Genomic DNA, 17,792 nt, shown 5'->3' on the forward strand with positions numbered 1-17,792 from the left:
TGTGTCCAAACTTTTTACTGGTACTGTAGATTGCCATAGATGACCTGTTAACTACCAAAATTACTGAAGATTCCGGTAACTACGGTAAATTACTGGTAGCATTGCAACCCTAGTTGGAACACAGAATAAAATTAGCACCTTTCATTGTGACACGCGAGCACCCAGGGGACAAGACTCAGAAGTCATTCTGTTCCAATTAAAACACTCCGTGTGCACCATGATGTCATGCTCTGTGGACCCATCATGGTTACATGCTTGTCATTGTCCTTCTAAATCTGAAGTATGGGGTATAAATCTCATTTGTGTAATGGGATAAACATTTAGAACAATATGGCACAGGACAGATATCTGTGTATATTGAAGTTAGCTAAAGTTTGAAAAGCAGAAATGGTTAGTGTCAAACTAGTTTCTGGTGAAAGGAGGTTGTCTGAATGAGATCCACGTTTATTTGACAGGTTGTAGATGTAGTCTGTGGGACCACAGGTTGTAGATGTATAACTAAAATGAACATGAAAGTAACATAACAGTACATATTGTTAGTGTTATTGGGATTAGTTCAGATATCAGTCTTTGGAGGGTTTGTCATGGACACACATTCTCAATAACAATTTTGTGCTTAATATAGAAAATAAATAGGTGATCATTTTCAATCTCCTCCTCTTTCAGCTTTGTCTGAGGCAAAGCTCCCTTAGTTAGGAGATTATTGCATTGTGTAGCTTGTTTTGAAAACACCCGTTTTTCTTGATTATGTCACCACTGAACAGATGCCAATGTGTGTTAGCTAAAGTTTGGTATTAAGGACAAATCACCAATGCAGGGTTTGATCCTTAATTCGTTCCTATTCATCACGGTTAGTTCCCCGAACTTCAAAGCAACCATATGGACCCAATTGTGGTCGTTCCTGGCACACGAGCGACTGAAAGCCGAGGCACTACCGTACCTCCAGTTTCGCTGTACACTGTCATCATATGTTGTGCTGAGCTCTTATTGCATACTGTACTGTACTCAAGCTATATGTCAAGTGAACTAAACTGGAGTTTTGGGGGGAAATAGTGGAAGGAGGACAGTAGAATGAAAGGATGAGGAGTTGGAAGATAGAAGAGGATAAAGGCGGACAGAGGCAAATAGAAAAAGGTGCCCGTCGACCAACCGAGCGACAGCTGTTTTCATCATGTCACAGATGAGCTTATAGATGGGTGATTTGATTAGGAGAGCTAGGCTTCCCCCTCCTTCTCACAGGCAGGGTGACCGCCGGTCGGTGACTGGAGAGTAATCAAAGAGGAGATTGTGGGATGAGCGTTGGGTCATCTGAGGATGACAGGCTCTGGAGGCAAATGGTGACAGTGGATTTGACCCCCGCGGGGCAGAGCGGGGCTGGCTGGCTGGGCGAGTGAGGTTTAGGGAGATTTACCTCATCGTCTCAGGCTGTATCTAAACGGTGTCATGATCAAGATTAGAGGTTAGATTGGAGTACACAACAGATTACGTGGTCATATCAATCTGTTGAACACAACATATTGTTCTAGATTTACATTAGTGGTAAACAAGGGGATAAATATCTAGGATCAGTCGAAAGTCAATCCATGAACAAAGTCAGAGAGAACGTGATGAATCATCTGAATACAATTCACATCAATTTGGTAATACAAATAATGGAATCAAGCAGACAAAGTAGCCTGAATTCTTTACACTTTTCCACATATCATAAAGTGACTAAATAACCACATCAAGGACTGTACTACAGCATTTTTCTTTCTTCCCGTCTCTATTTGGTAGATGTTTCTTAAATTAATGAAAACTGATCACCCTGTTGATCCAATTAAGCAATAAGGCCCGAAGGGGTGTGGTATTTGGCCAATATACCACGGCTAAGGGCTGTTCTTACACACGATGCAACGCAGAGTGCCTGGATACAGCCCTTAGCCGTGGTATATTGGCAATATACCACAAACCCCCAAGGTGCCTTATTGCTATTATAAACTGGTTACCAACGTAATTAGAGCAGTAAAAATACATGTTTTGTCATACCCGTGGTATACGGTCTGATATACCACGGCTGTCAGCCAATCAGCATTCAGGGCTCGAACCACACAGTTTATAATGGTATATAAATCCCAAACATCAGTCAGTCCTTGTGTCTGTCTACACCACACCTGTTTAACACGGTTTCCTCTCCTTAAGCCAGTCGACCCAGACAGCACTGCCTTTCAAATTCCTCTGCTCCATCGCTTTAATGTTTCCAATTAGTCCCCACAGTCCTACGGCTAAACAGCCTCACCAAGCGTCACCAAGGCTCGTGGCAACAAATGCCTTCAGAGGTCTATAATCTAGAAAACCTTCGACACTCCTTGGGGTTGTTTGTTCTTCATAGGTTTTCTATGTGGGGTGGCTGATACAACAACAATCTCTCTCTGCCCTTAGACACAAATCAGAAACCAAAGCAAACCGGTTAACCTCTCCATTTTTCACACAAACAGTATTCATCCAAAAGTCTCGATTTTTCTGTCTCATCAGTCGTTTAAACAGTAACACACAACATTAACTGTATAACAGGATATATCTGATCAGGTTATTATGGATTGTGTTGGACTAAACAGATTATATTTGTCCTCCAGTATAAAAATGTTACCATCTTCAACCGGTTGCGAAAACGTCCAGTTGCATTTGAACTTTGTCAAAGGAACGTTTCAAACAGGATATCCTGCCATCTGCTCCTCCAGCAGACTCATTCCAGGAGTCAGTCACTTGAGACCTGAGCTGACTGCCTGCTTCTTCACACGGAGCCACATCAATGCCTTTTAAAAGTAGCCAAAAAAGAACAACCTTTTCCCAATCAACTTAAAAGTAGCTTCAGTTATCTGTAGTGAGTTAAGGGACTTAATGAAAACCGGCCATCAGTGGGGAGGTCCTAAAGAACGTACAATGCTTTCAAGCTGAGTTGAAACCTGCATTAATATATTTTCATGGAAGAACATTAAAGGAGTCCCTCCTTTTGTCTCTTAACATTAACAATGAAGAACCTGTTCCATAGAAGCCTACATTCCCTTGGTTCCTTCCACATTCCTTTTTTAATGCAGATCTTCTATGTGAGAAAATGAAATAACAATAGACTAATCATGATCAATCTGGTTTCCCTCCCCCTTGAACACCTGACGGCATTCTGTTCTCAAGAGGAAAAGGAACACACGCTGTCTGACAACCTGACAGCCACACAAAGACCTCAGAGAGAACTGGGGTGAATGGGGGAAACTGCAGTTGGGTCCCGGGCAAGGCCTGCCAGAATTTGGCACCTGCTGATCACGTGCACATTTGATTACCCCCTCTGTATTCCCCACCCACTATATATACATCTTTGAGTATTGTTAATACGCTGGTCTGGTCTAGTGTGTGTGTGTGTGTGTGTGTGTGTGTGTGTGTGTGTGTGTGTGATATATATATATATATACATACACACACACACACACACACACACACACACACACACACACCAGACCAGCGTATTGACAATACTCAAAGAAAGTCAATGCCCTGCTGTTCCACCATGATAAATGTGATGGCTTTGTCTCTCACCGCAGGTTTCTGCTGGCTCAGGTCAATCGCTATTAAATTACAAAAGTCCACCTCTCAAAAGCCGATTGATAGATGGATATTGCAAACACACAAACCACAAAGAGCCCTCCATTGCTTTCACAAACCCACCAGTTGTGCAGACCAAAAAGGGCTTTTAGGTTGTTGAGAGTTTTTATTTGTGCATTTGCAAATTCATTTGGGCTCTCAGTAACGCCACAAACTCTCCAGATGATTTGAGCGCATTGAGAGCTTGGACTGAGTGAACATTTCTGAGAGCGACAGAGCAACATAAAAATACCTATACAGAAATATCTTCTGGTATTTCTCCCCCATTTGTTTCTCTGAGCGTTTTATATTTTCAAAGAGCTGGACTAACTGTGTTTGGAAAAGGACCGCGGGCATGTTGGGGGATTGTCGGCCATGCATATAATCGCTTACTTACACTCTGTGAGTTTGCTTTGGATCAGGCAAATTACCATCTGAAAATGAGCTGAAAAACACTCTGGGCGAGAGGCCTGCGTCATCCATGGCAGCTCACTTTCAGTACTTCTTACCGCAGCAAATATACAGGGAAACATAGAGAGATACACACAAACATACAAACACACACCCTGCTCAGACACTTTAGTTGCATCATTGCTTTCAATGTACTTAAAAATGAAAGATAAAAAAATACTCTAAATACTATAAACAAACCTTACTCTTAATCTTGGCACAAAATCTGGCTATATATGTGGTAACGCATTATCATGATGTTGAATGTTAAACCTGTCACTGTGAGGGAATATGCGCTTCCAGCATAAAGTGGACTCAAATCACATAATACACTCGCTCTAATTGGGAAGGCCATAAAATAAAGTCTGCGTGACACAATTACTGCAGGCAGGGTCACACAAACACTCTCACACACAAGTTTCATGGACAGGGAGACGTAGGCTTAAATAATTAGCTATAATATGCCACAAGAGTATGCTCAGAACAATATGTGCACTTGGGTGAGCGGCGGAGACTGCTTTCATCTTTTGCACTGTGTTCGGTCACCCCCGAGAATGGCAAGGCTTGAAAGAAAACACAGGAATCGCTAAAAACCTGCATCATATGTTTATGAATTTCTATTCAATAAATGCCATGCCGCTCCCATGAAAATATGGGCATTATGGTTTTGCTTAAAATGGGATATCATGAAAGAAATTCCAGCTGTGATACATAAGAGAATTGTTCAAGCAGCAACACCAACATTGGATTGACACGCACACACCTGTGTGGCCGCTACTTAGAAAAAGGACTTTGTCTGAATACCTTTGGTGTTTCAATGTTAATATTCTAATTTAAACTATTATGATGTCGTCGCTTTCATGTGAAGAAGTGGCTGCTGTTGATTTGGTCTCTAATAGGAAGCAGACCCTCACTGTTGCATCGAGGTTTGGAGCACTTAGCAGCTAGCGCATTGTTTTGGAACAGAGCAATAAAAAAGCACCACCCCTCATCACTGAGCCGAGACAACAGCTTATAAAGAGACGCCTGGATCCAATCGATCCACCATGACAGTTGTTTTCTAATCTATGTTCATGTCATTTTATTTACAAATGTAAACTCATTATTTGGTATTAGCTGAAGTGAATGTCTAAGTACATTTTGTGGTAACAATGGATATTTTCTGGCGCATTAGTTGAAATAATTCATCTAGCAAATAGTATTGCTTGATTCAATATATTCCTTAACCACAATGTCATAATTAGATAATTATGAGTTTTTTCTTCTTTTTTATATGTTCCCTATACTGATGAAGCGCTTAAATCAATCCAAAGAGATAAAGAAAAACCCCTCTCCTCCTAAAAGGTTACACCTCTGACCATCTCACCCAAACACATCAACATCTGTAATGTTACATCAACATCTGTAATGTATACATAGGCTATGTTACGTAGAGAGTGATAGATAGGCCTTAACGAAAACACGAAACAGGATATTAAAGCTCCGTAGTCACTACTAAAATTTACTCTTACACAACTAATTTCTCTCCAGTCAGTCAGATTGCCATTAACCATGCTCCCAAACCCGATCAGCTCTCTGGGCCGGATTAAAAGCCTGCAACTCTCTCTCTCTTCCTCTCTCCACTCTGCTTTATTTAATCAGTGGCCTGGTTATCCCTAGAAGGCAAATTACTGTAGCCAGGGATGATGACACTGACCTTGTGACATGGGGGAATTGGATGGGGAAGTGGAGGACCCGACACTTTGGGCGTATGAGCTTGTCCAGGTCTTTGGGCCTGTGGTCGGGGATCATCTTCATGAAGGACGAAATGGAGGACAGGAAAGACTCCATATTGAAAGAAGAGTTGAACGCCACCACATCTGCCACCAAGCTGGGGGGAAGGAAAAGAAGAGGGTACACACACAGTCAGTGACACACACAAGTACGTACACACACAAAGTGACACTGCTTCATTTGCAGATTCGGTGTGTGCAACATGGAACGATTCAGCATAGTCTGCATTTATCAGTACAGTCTTAAATGGCTCCCATTCTCTTCCATTAGAACGAAAGCCCTGCATTATAATTCAAATTAGCAAAGCAATCTGGCTTGAATCCAATCAAACATCTCTTAATGATCCATTCCCTTTGAGTAGCATATTATTTAATGCTGCCATATTTGACTGGGTTAATGACATTAAAGTAGATTGAGTGGGCCTTGCAGAACTGACTTATTGACGCGTTGCCCTATGCAGATCAACAACAATCACTTTTCTTTAGAGTGCCTCTCTCTTTACTGTTCGCCTTCTGATTAATGACAGCCCAGTCACTCGACAAGAGTGACTTCAATTACCCAGAGGGCATCATGTCGGCCTGCCGTAATTAACCAATCATGTTGCGCCCCAGACATGCTCATTAAGACAAACTATTACCGTATGAATAGTGTGTTGTTTGTTTATTTTAAATACACAAACAAACAGACCAATTATGCGTGTTGCTCATCGTCTTTGCTTGTTACGACCTCTTGTTGCTACTGTTAACTGTGATAATAACGTACACACACTGTGCACTAGATAGATTGTGTACTTTATTATACATTGTGTACTGCACACTCAAAGCAGGGCCGGTCTTTACCATGAGAGGACCTGGTTGTATCCGTACTGGAAGTCTCTGTCCTGGCTCTTGCGGACCGGATAGACCAGCTGGTTCTCGTGGAAGTAGAGCACCTTCTTCAGTGTGGCCAGGTCAGGACGCAGGGCCACCAGTTCAGACAGGTTCAGCACAGAACTGGCAAACAGGACCCTGAGGACCAGAACACAGCACAGGGGGTCAGGATGGTGAGGGTGAGTTCATCTATCTGCTAATACAGTGCATTCAGAAAGTATTCAGACCCCTTGACTTTTTCCACATTTTGTTACGTTACAGCCTTATTCTAAAACTGATTTAAAAAATAAAATAATCCTCATCAATCTACACACAATACCCCATAATGACAAAGTGAAAACAGGTTTTTAGACATTTTTGCAAATGTATTAAAAATTAAAAACAGAAATACCTTATTTACATAAGTATACAGACCCTTTGCTATGAGACTCGAAATTGAGCTCAGGTGCATCCTGTTTCCATTGATCATCCTTGAGATGTTTCTACAACTTGAGTCCACCTGTGGTAAATTCAATTGATTGGACATGATATGGACAGGCACACACCTGTCTATATAAAGGTCCCACAGTTGACAGTGCATGTCAGAGCAAAAAGCAAGCCATGAGGTCAAAGGAATTGTCCATAGAGCTCCAAGACAGGATTATGTCGAGGCACAGATCTGGGGAAGGTTACCAAAAAATGTGTGCAGCATTGAAGGTCCTCAAGAACACAGTTCTTAAATGGAAGAAGTTTGGAACCACCAAGCCTCTTCCTAGAGCTGTCCGCCCGGCCAAACTGAACAATCGGGGGAGAAGGGCCTTGGTCAGGGAGGAGTTCAAGAACCCAATGGTCACTCTGACAGAGCTCCATAGTTCCTCTGTGAAGATGGGAGATCCTTCCAGAAGGACAACCATCTCTGCAGCACTCCACCAATCAGGCCTTTATGGTAGAGTGGCCAGACGGAAGCCACTCCTCAGTAAAAGGCACATGACAGCACGCTTGGAGTTTGCCAAAAGGCACCTAAAGACTCTCAGACCATGAGAAACAAGATTATCTGGTCTGCAAAATGATGTAAATGTAAATGTAATGAAACCAAGATTGAACTCTTTGGCCTGAATACCAAGCATCAAGTCTGGAGGAAACCTGGTACCATCCCTACGGTGAAGCATGGTGGTGGCAGCATCATGCTGTGGGGATGTTTTTCAGCGGCAGGGACTGGGAGACTAGTCAGGATCGAGGGAAAGATGAACGGAGCAAAGTACATAGAGATCCTTGATGAAAACCTGCTCCAGAGTGCTCACGACCTCAGACTGGGGCGAAGGTTTACCTTCCAACAGGACAACGACCCTAAGCACACAGCCAAGACAACGCAGGAGTGGCTTCGGGAAAAGTCTCTGAATGTCCAGCCAGAGCCCGGACTTGAACCCGATCAAACATCTCTGGAGAGACCTGAAAATAGCTGTGCAGCGACGCTCCCCATCCAACCTGACAGAGCTTAAGAGGATCTGCAGAGAAGAATGGGAGAAACTCCCCAAATGCAGGTGTGCCAAGCTTATAGCATCATACCCAAGAAGACTCAAGGCTGTAATTGCTGACAAAGATGCTTTAACAAAGTACTGAGTAAAGGGTCTGAATACTTATGCAAATGTGATATCTGTTTTTTATTTTTAATACATTTGCAAAAAATTCAAAAACATGTTTTTTCTTTGTCATTATGGGGTATTGTGTGTAGATTGGTGAGGAAAAAAACAATTTAATCAATTTAAGAATAAGGCTGTAACGTAACAAAATGTGGAAAAAGTAAAGGGGTCTGAATACTTTCCGAATGCACTGTACATTAATGTCTAACAAACGCCGGGCCTTACTTCCATATCTTCGTGCTTACTAATGTCTGACTAAAATGAAACGCTAGGAGGTGAGGGATAGCTCTCTTTTTAGCCGAGCTATATCAGACTTGAATGTCCCCACTGCTGCCAATGCCAACCACTAAAATGCCTTTCATCCATTAAAGGGATAAATCCTGCTAAATACCACCCATTGACCGTAACCAGTAGGTAAAATAGTAACATCACCAAAATCGAATAATTTCCCAAGCAGGATAATCCACCCAGCCCTGCCCAGCTCTCCTGCAGCCTCTCAGACAATGCAGCATTTCCACCGCAGCCCTCTAAAAGCATATCTCTCTCTCTCTCTCCGTCTCCCTCTGCGGCGACTCTGTATCTGTTGCGTGCTCAGCGGTGAGGCTTTGAAGCTCCAGCATCTCCCTACGTGACCCCATCCTCCACTTCAAGCCTTGGCCCATCCCTTCATCAGTCAGTCAGTCTCCTTTACCCATGAGCGAGGAATCTTTGATGTGGCTGAGTCCACGAGCCATCGTTAAGATCACGTCCCCGTGTGCCTCTCAGACATGGGATTAGCCCAATTTCCTAGACTGTTTGGGCCTTCGATCAAAACTAAAAGAGGCCTACAGGACTGCATGTTACAGAAATCACCCTCACCCCCTAAACTCTGTCGGTAATGCAGGGCTCTGACTCAAACCAGATGAGAGTTCTCTATTTTTACCTTTTTCCTGCCAAGAATAGTCCACAGGGACATCCTGTGTAGTTAAGAATTAGACGCACTCAAACTGCAGGACTTACTTAAAGTATCCCTTCAGTGGAGATGGATTTTTTTTTTTACTTTACCTTTTTCATATAAATAAGTAGAACATTTTGATTTGTTATGTGCTGAATTACCACTTGTCATCCCATAGAGGGAACATCAAATATCTCATTCTGCAAAATCCAAAATGGCAACAAACAGCAGAACCGAGAAAAGGGGTTGGTTAGTCACTTACTGTATGAGATATTACTTAGCCACATGACATGCCATGATGTACCTAGCCACCAGAGGTGGGACCAAGTCACGATTATTCAAGTCTCAAGTCACAAGATCCAAGTCTCAAGACGAGTCCCAAATAGAACTGGTTGAGTCTTGAGTCAAGTCCAAGTCGTGCATTCTAAGAGCAAGTCAAATCGAGTCACAAGTTTTTTTCAAGTCAAGTAAAATAAAAAATCTATACAGGCAATGAGTTGATCAACTACATTTTCCCTGACACACAAAAGTACTCATTACATTTTGAATGCTTAGCAGGACAGGATAATGGTCCAATTCACACACTTATCAAGAGAACATCCCTGGTTATCTCTACTGCCTCTGATCTGGTGGACTCACTAAACACAAATGCTTTGTAAATTATGTGCCCCTGGCTATCCGTACTTAAATATATATATATATATATATATATATATATATATATATATATATATATATATATATATATATATATATATATATATATATATATATATATTTGTGCTGTCTGGCTTTCTTAATATAATATATTTATACTTTTACTTTTGATACTTAAGTATATTTTAGCAATTACATTTACTTTTGATACATAAGTATATTTCAAACCAAATATTTGTAGACTTTTACTCAAGTAGTATTTTATTGGGTGACTTTTACTTGAGTCATTTTCTATTAAGGTATCTTTACTTTTACTCGAGTATGACTATTGGGTACTTTTTCCACCACTGTTATTGACCAAACAACATTTGGAGCTGCATATTCATTTATGGCAATCCTACAATCTCCCTACAATTTGAAGTTTGCGCTGCACAGCAAATCAGCAATCTGTTCGCTAGCTCAGTGGTTTTCAAAGGTTCTGACCCGCGACCCCCAAAAATGAGTGGTTCAAACTCAAAGTTTGCGACCCCCGCGCATTCACGCGCCCACACGGCGAACACGCGCGCACAATCGCTGCGCAAATGTAGCCTGTCATAACAGCCATAAATGGTGATGCATTTTCAAAACGCAAGATACAGAAATACACTGCGTTTTACACCTGCATTTTGAGCTGAAAGTCATTCATGTTAGCAGTCAATATCAACTAGGGATATCATGACACATTGTCACTTTTTGGAGTCAAGAGCAAGCAGGATCATTACCGCCAACCTGTATGCAGCGGGGCTTGAAGGATCGGATGGAAAGCATGATCTGTCTGTAGCCTTTTTCTTCCTAACAAATATCATAATTAATTCGCCAGAATGTTACATTTTCATCCCATAAGTATTGAAGGTAGTGCGATGTTACAGCTCGCCATCTTTAGTCATAGCCAGTACCACCACTGACGTAAATAATTTTAACCCACCCAAACTAGGCCTATTTTAAATATGAAAATTATCTATGAAATCACCAGGTAGCCCATTGTTGTGTCAAAGATGCGTCAGTAGCAGATTGCTAAATGGCACTTTATATGGGTAATATTAACGTAGGTAGGCTACTCTGTTTTCGCCTCTGTTTTTGCCAGGCAAAACCGGAAAATACTAAACAAGCGCTTTCCTGGCCGCCTTTGCGCGCCAATTTTGATGACTGATCATTGGTCAACAGTCAAGATCCGCAAGCTTTTCTTTCTGAAGCACAAATTAGATGTTTTTGAAACAATAATTTGGTGCAATGCCGTAGGCCTATGTTAGTGACCAGATCGAATAAGCAAAGGTATAAATATCAAATACAAAATGGTAGGCTATAATATTATGTAGCCTATTAAAATATGTATTAAAAAACTAATATTTTCCCCATTGAATTTCACACTTGCACCTCTTAAACCTTCCCATTGCACTAGTTCACCCGACCTGTGTTGATTGACAGTTTGCTGGTCCAATCAGAGGGCTGAGTGTGTTTCACCAGCCAATCAGATTTTTTGCAAATGCAATACTGTCTCTGGCTACGTGGAGAATAATCCAAGGAGACTGTGCCACAAAATTAGCGACAAAACGTTACAAAACCTGGCCAGATCATTTCAAGTCATCAGTCTCAAATCAAAATCGAGTCCCGAGTCTTGAAGCTCCAAGTCAAGTCTCAAATTATTTTATTTTCTATCAAGTCATGACATTTGTGACAACAGTCAGACTCGAGTCCACACCTCTGCTAGCCACTATCGATTTGACTACCTGTCTTCATTTTGACTGATGACCTTTTTGAATTTGGAATTCTACTCAAATGTGACATGGCTCGCCCACTGTGTTTCTCCAGTAGCGACTGTTACTGCGGTGTTGCAGAGATGACAGCGAGGGATCAAAACCAGACAAGTACACATCAATCTGAGCGTTAGCCCTGTGTGTGGGTGAGCTGCAGCATCATGCATCGCTTCACCAAATGTATAGTAAATCTCCCTATATTTGCCAATCATCTGTGAAGTACTCCCCAAGCCCTGAATCAAAACAGTTTCTGCAAAGCAGAGTTTATCATCAAATAAAATGATGAATAATAATCATATTGCACCCTCTGGTTTAATGACAGGATAGCTCATTGATCTGGGTTTCCCTAATAAAACATAGATTTAATTCCAAAGTGCAAAGAAAAGATAGCTAAGTACTTTTACACATTGGGTTCTTCCCCTAATAGCAATGTGCAAAAAAACAGAAAACATATTGACACCGAAAAATAGAGAGTGAAAGGTTGGGGACATTTCAAGCAGCTGTGTCTCATTACATATGACCTAAACCCTCTCTGTGGAAGTCAATGACCTAATGGAATCCCAATCTCTGAAGTCTAGTAGTGAGTGATACAAGGGTACCTTAAAATGGCTGACAACTGCATGGCCCACTTTCCATCTCACTGTGCCAAAACAGAGGAATTGGATTTCCCCTTTACAGAGCTCACAAACATGCAAACTCACAAACAACGTCTCGGAAAGACCAACAAAAAAAGTGTATATTTCGCAATAACAATGACCTAGCAGTCTTAATCAGCACTGTATCAATTCCAACAGTCTTGCTTCTGTGTATACCTGTATGAGGGGCTAGCCGGGATAGCCTGCATGAAGTACAGAGCTGCTGTCCTGGCCCTCCAGTGCCATTTCTTAGCCGGCAGTGTGTAGGCCACGCAGTCTTCCACATTCTCTCTAAGCAGGTCTATCAGCTGTTTGTGGGAGCCACCGTAGAACGCCTCTACCAGTAGCACAGTCATGGATAGGGTATTCTGAATCTGAGGAGAGAAAAATTGATGATAATAATCAAAGACAAAATAACTGCAGTAAGAATAGGGAAATCATTGCTTTCAGAGATTGGCAATGAAGGCCTCCTTGGCAGGGAAAGAGGAAAAGACCAGGTGGATTTTGGGAAGTATAGTCTATTAATTTCCTGTGGGACAAAATAAATCTGACCAGTTGTATCAGTTATGGTACATCTATGGTAAACTGACCTGAAGACATATAAATAGGTTTTCTGTAATTTCTTTTCCAACAAATTTCCTCCCCATGTTTTCCAGTTTACTACAGTAAATGTTATGTCCTCCATCTCATTCTTCCATTAAGCTGCCCACAATGGGTAGTAAAGTATTTGCTACACTCATCATTCGCCAACAGACTTTCCAATCAGTCAATATCTTGGTCCCTCTCTCGTTCTTAAATGCAAGTCATATCTTAAGTAGAACATTTGCTATGTAATTTTTTAAACACCACAAAACCTTTTAACGTTTAAAAGATGGTAGATATGGAGTTCAGTAGAAGGTGAATGTTTTAAAAAGGCAAACAGAAGTTTAGGCCAATTACAAAAATAAATCTTCTTGAAAGCACAATTGTGACCCATTGTAACAAAACGCTTAATGGAAAACCAAGATATATTGGCAGCATTAAATTTGTAAACAAAATCTAAATGTTTAGATGACATATTGACATCTCTGACCTACTGTGTGACTCTTGCCAAGCACAGAGCAGCATGCAAGCTTTCATATAATGTTTTTAAATGATGTAGATAGACAATGGACCATTACTGTATGGCATAACAACAGCTAACAGAAGACAAACATCTCATCTGGAATAGAACACGAAACAACAAGTTTTCGACCACATCTCCGGGGGGATTTCCAACCTTACCACCATTCATTGCAAAATGGACCAATTGATGATCAAATCTCTCCTCACCTTTCGCCCACCTTTTCAGAGTATTCAGGTTATTGACACCATTCCACCTAAATGGCAGAAATTAACTGAAAGGGTTAATGTCACCATTCTCTCCCCCACACACTGATGTGACAGGGAATCCCCAACGCACCAAACCACTCAGGAATTAATAACACGGTAATGACACTGTGAATGCTGACAAGTCATTTCACTACCTGACCAGTCTGACTGGAGACTCTCAGATAGGCTTAGTCATTAAACCGAAACACCATTTCAGTCTGGAAACAAAACAACATGACAAAAAGTGAATATTGGAACATAATTGGAAGGTACATATTGGAACATTATTTTTTCTACCCCTGGCTCATTGTTGTTGTTGGCTTTTCTAATATTTAGCACAATGCCCTTACATTTAGAATTTAGCTTCACATCCTCAATGTCACTGACAACATTGCCAGAGTATAGGGCGACTATAGTACATATTAACTCTCTACGAAAAATCGAAGAGGAAAATCAGCCAATAATCACCACAGCTTTATAAATTATGTGTGTGTGTATCCTGGCAAAACACACTGAAGTGCATAACACCCCCCTCACCACACACACACACACACACTCACACACATCACCCTGAGGTGCAAAGGGATTTCATGCAGAAATACAGGATTTACATAGGCCTAGATAGCAAGGGTGGGGGGAGGCAGCCAGCATTTCCTTATAAAAATGCATAAAAACGTCACTGTGAGGACCAATCGTGACCATTAAAGTCATCACCAGAAGAACTACCCCCATTGTGCCCTTGGGGGTAGCAGGCACAGGGTTGGATGGGATTGCAATGACCGGCGACAAACACAGATCGCTGGAGCGTGCGTGCCAGATTCCGACACCTCCCTTTTGGTCCCTTCGGCCATTCAGGGTTTAAGCATGCATTCTGTCTGTGTGTGTCTGTGTGTGTGTCTGTGTGTGTGGGCATCATCTTGGATGGGGGCTGACAGGGAGGAGGCTAGCTCTGTTACGTTCTCTTGGAGGATTTATTTATCCTAAACATGGGATCTGATGAGATATCCCCTCAGATACTGTAGCAGCTGAGAACATGGCAGATTGAGGCTAAGGCTAACTAAAGTTCAGTCCTATTGAGCACTGTGCGGAAGGTAGTTAGGGTTGAGGGCCCACTTGATCAACCAGCTAGGTGGCAAATGTAGTAAATACTAACACGTATAAGATAAAGGCTACATAACATTTATTACACATCAAAATATTTTTTTTTACTAGACATTAACATGAACTGTAGTCTGACATCTGGGAAAATATTTTAACAAATAGGTTAGCCTCTGTCATTTCATGTTCCTTTAATCTGGATAAAATGCATGGCACCAAATGTATTCGAGAGCAAATGTCTTATGATTGAAATGTTTTGGGAGATGACATACTTGAAAGACTACACTCCTAGTGTATTGAATTGTTCACCCTGATTTTATCTGTGGGCTATAATTGAGTTGTAGGTCATAGAAGCATTTTCTATTTTCCCCCATTGGTGTAAATGGCAATAATATACACAGATATTTCTAAAAACTATGATTACATTAGGATCAGTGCTCAATGAGCAAAACAGAGGGTAATATTGTGTCCTAAAAACCTTTTCATTCAGTGTTCTTATAACAGGCCTTTCAGTTTGACAATGCAAATGTAAGCAGCTTCGCACATCGAGCAAGGAATGTGTAATGCTATTCATAACTCCTTTGATCTCATATTAGAAAAGGGGAGGAAGCTCCCATTTTCCACGGATTAAGGTTTCAAAGCGGTGAAATGAGTGAGAAGTGACTTTCCTTCTTTTAATTGAGGGAGTCGTGCCCTTGTACTTCACAAGCGCAGGCTTTACGTAAAAGCAAATCATTTAAGGATCCACTGAAAGGGACTACAGCTATAATTATAGGCACATGGACATGTGCTAATCTCTCTGTGCTGCCTTGGATGGGGAGAAGGAGAAGGCACAGTGATACGCACAATATCCAGGAAAATGAAAAGGCAGGCAGCACAGCAGTCCAATATAGAACTTTACAGACTTCATATGACAAACTCAAATGAAATTATCTATCTACCACACTCAATAACATCAGATCTCATTTGGTAAATTAGCCTACCTGTGAGCCATGAATGTGCTATTATATGTACTATTGCTGGTTATTAAAATCATACTGTATCTGTCAAAATATGATTTGTCATGCAGCTGACTGATCACACATTCAGGCATTCTAGCCCACTGAATGAAATAAAGCTTTTTTTACATGGTGTAGGCAATTTTCAGGACTTTGGGTGGCCTTGTAAATGTAGAGCATCCCTTTGAAGTAGGCCTCAAGAAGCTTACTCATTTAAAACCACATCACTGGTGACTGTTTCACTGTTGAGCTACTGTAGTGAGAAAAATAAATTTTTTCTTGAGTAACACAGTAAGCAAACTGTAATAAATGACAATACTTTTCTCTGTACTTGTGACTAGTGCTTGAAACACATGGGTAGAGATCTATTTAGATTTCGTATGAAATGTAAGACAGTAGAGTATGGGAAACTATTTCACCTACTAAATGGAGAATCAGCCTTTCCATTCAGTCATTAAAATGTGCAACATTATTGCAACAATTAAAACTGGCCAGTTATGAATTGAATACGTAAAAATACTAGCTCTGTGTGCGCATGCGTCTGTGCGCTACATCGGATGCACACACAGCCAATGGCTAATCTGTGACAGCTCGTAGTAACCTAGCCATACAACTAAAAATAGCGGTAAACAAAATGTTCTCAAAACAAGTAGTTTATTTCGTATTTTGGAGAAATAGCAGCTGCCACATAGAGAGAACAGTTCTTCTGCACTCTATTATCATCTTTACTTTGGTGTGTTGAGTACATTAAATCCAGTCACTAAACATACTGTTCAATGATTTCGTCTATGGCCTTTACCGCTCAAAGATGCAGAAAGCTAATCTGTAGTAAACCGTACTAACGCCCTACTGGACCAAAGGAGCTAGATTGTACAGTACCCAACATCTCATTTGACACACTAATTTAATCCGTAACCATATCTGTCATCGAAGACATATAGCCTACAGTGTCGATATGCAAATGCATTTTTTTTTCTTCTTCTCCTCACTAAATACAAATGAATGTAGATATAAACGCCTCGCACAAGGTAAAGCATTTGAAACAACGTGCTATGCATGGCAGTGTTCGTTTGTGTCAGCGTGTGGAATGAACACTCACCTCTTCCTGAATATGCTTGCTACAAAAAAAGACGCACGTCTTTCGTCCATGCGTGATGCCGTCATTTTAGGAACGCCTCTCAACCGGTCTACACTACTTACCACATTCACAAAGTCATAAACACCGCCTATTTCTACAATTTATTTTCTTAAAATGTGATTTTAAACCTAACACTAACACTAACCGTAACCACGCTGCTAACCTTATGCCTAACCCTAACTTTTAAATTAAGAACAAAAAAATATGTTTTGTTTTCATGAATTTCTACGATATAGCCCATTTGACTTTGTGGCTGTGGTAACTAGTGGAAACCCTCTCACCTTGCTGGTTGCATGATCAGAGCAATCCGGGATCCTTGGGACGTCCCCACTCTAAACTCTAACCTTAACCCCTACCCTACCCTACCCTAAACTTAACCATAACCCTTACCTAACCTTAACCTTAACCATTTTAAATGTCAACTTCAATGGGGTAGGGATGTCCCAAGGATTCCAGATAGCACAGACCCTGGTTGCATAGGTCTTCAGTGGCTTGAGAGATAGAGAGCTTTCTCACACAGTATTTTGACAATTCTGTCAATGGGGAATTTTGCTAGGCTACTTGTGAGCATATTCTCTGCGTGTGTGTGTGTGCGTGTGTGTGTGTGTGTGTGTCTAACGCGATTAACTCTTCACCTGCTTCTATTTGCATTTCATTATGTGAGTTCAATTAGTAAGGTCATGTAATTCTTCTGAGATCCTGTGCAAACAGTTCATTGCCAGTTTGGCTGTCTGCTGCTGGTGACAATTTTAGCTCATCCTAGTTTTTTTTTCTCAAACTTTAAAAAGGCAAAAGTAATTTTAAAGTCTATCACACACAGCCTCTAAGAAATCTGGTACATAAAGTAAAATCCACATCAGAAG

The 17,792-nt window shown here is 41.1% G+C and overlaps 1 protein-coding gene across 2 annotated transcripts in view; it reads right to left on the reverse strand.

Moving 5' to 3' along the window:
• Positions 1-16,890, reverse strand: part of LOC121536714 (glycosyltransferase-like domain-containing protein 1) — a 36,222-nt gene extending 19,332 nt beyond the window's left edge. The window contains exons 1-4 of one of the 2 annotated variants that reach the window (XM_041844167.1): positions 13,657-16,890; positions 12,523-12,719; positions 6,678-6,845; positions 5,762-5,935 (exon numbers count right to left, since the gene is read on the reverse strand). In XM_041844167.1, the coding sequence (XP_041700101.1) occupies positions 5,762-5,935; positions 6,678-6,845; positions 12,523-12,701 (521 nt within the window). In that variant the 5' untranslated portion in view covers positions 12,702-12,719; positions 13,657-16,890. Of the gene's footprint in view, positions 1-5,761; positions 5,936-6,677; positions 6,846-12,522 lie in introns of both variants that reach the window. The other variant, XM_041844166.1, reaches the window with a different exon arrangement.
• Between the last annotated feature and the right edge of the window lie 902 nt (positions 16,891-17,792).

This window comes from Coregonus clupeaformis, chromosome 23 (assembly GCF_020615455.1).
Source record: "Coregonus clupeaformis isolate EN_2021a chromosome 23, ASM2061545v1, whole genome shotgun sequence".
NCBI classification, from domain to species: Eukaryota; Metazoa; Chordata; class Actinopteri; order Salmoniformes; family Salmonidae; genus Coregonus; species Coregonus clupeaformis.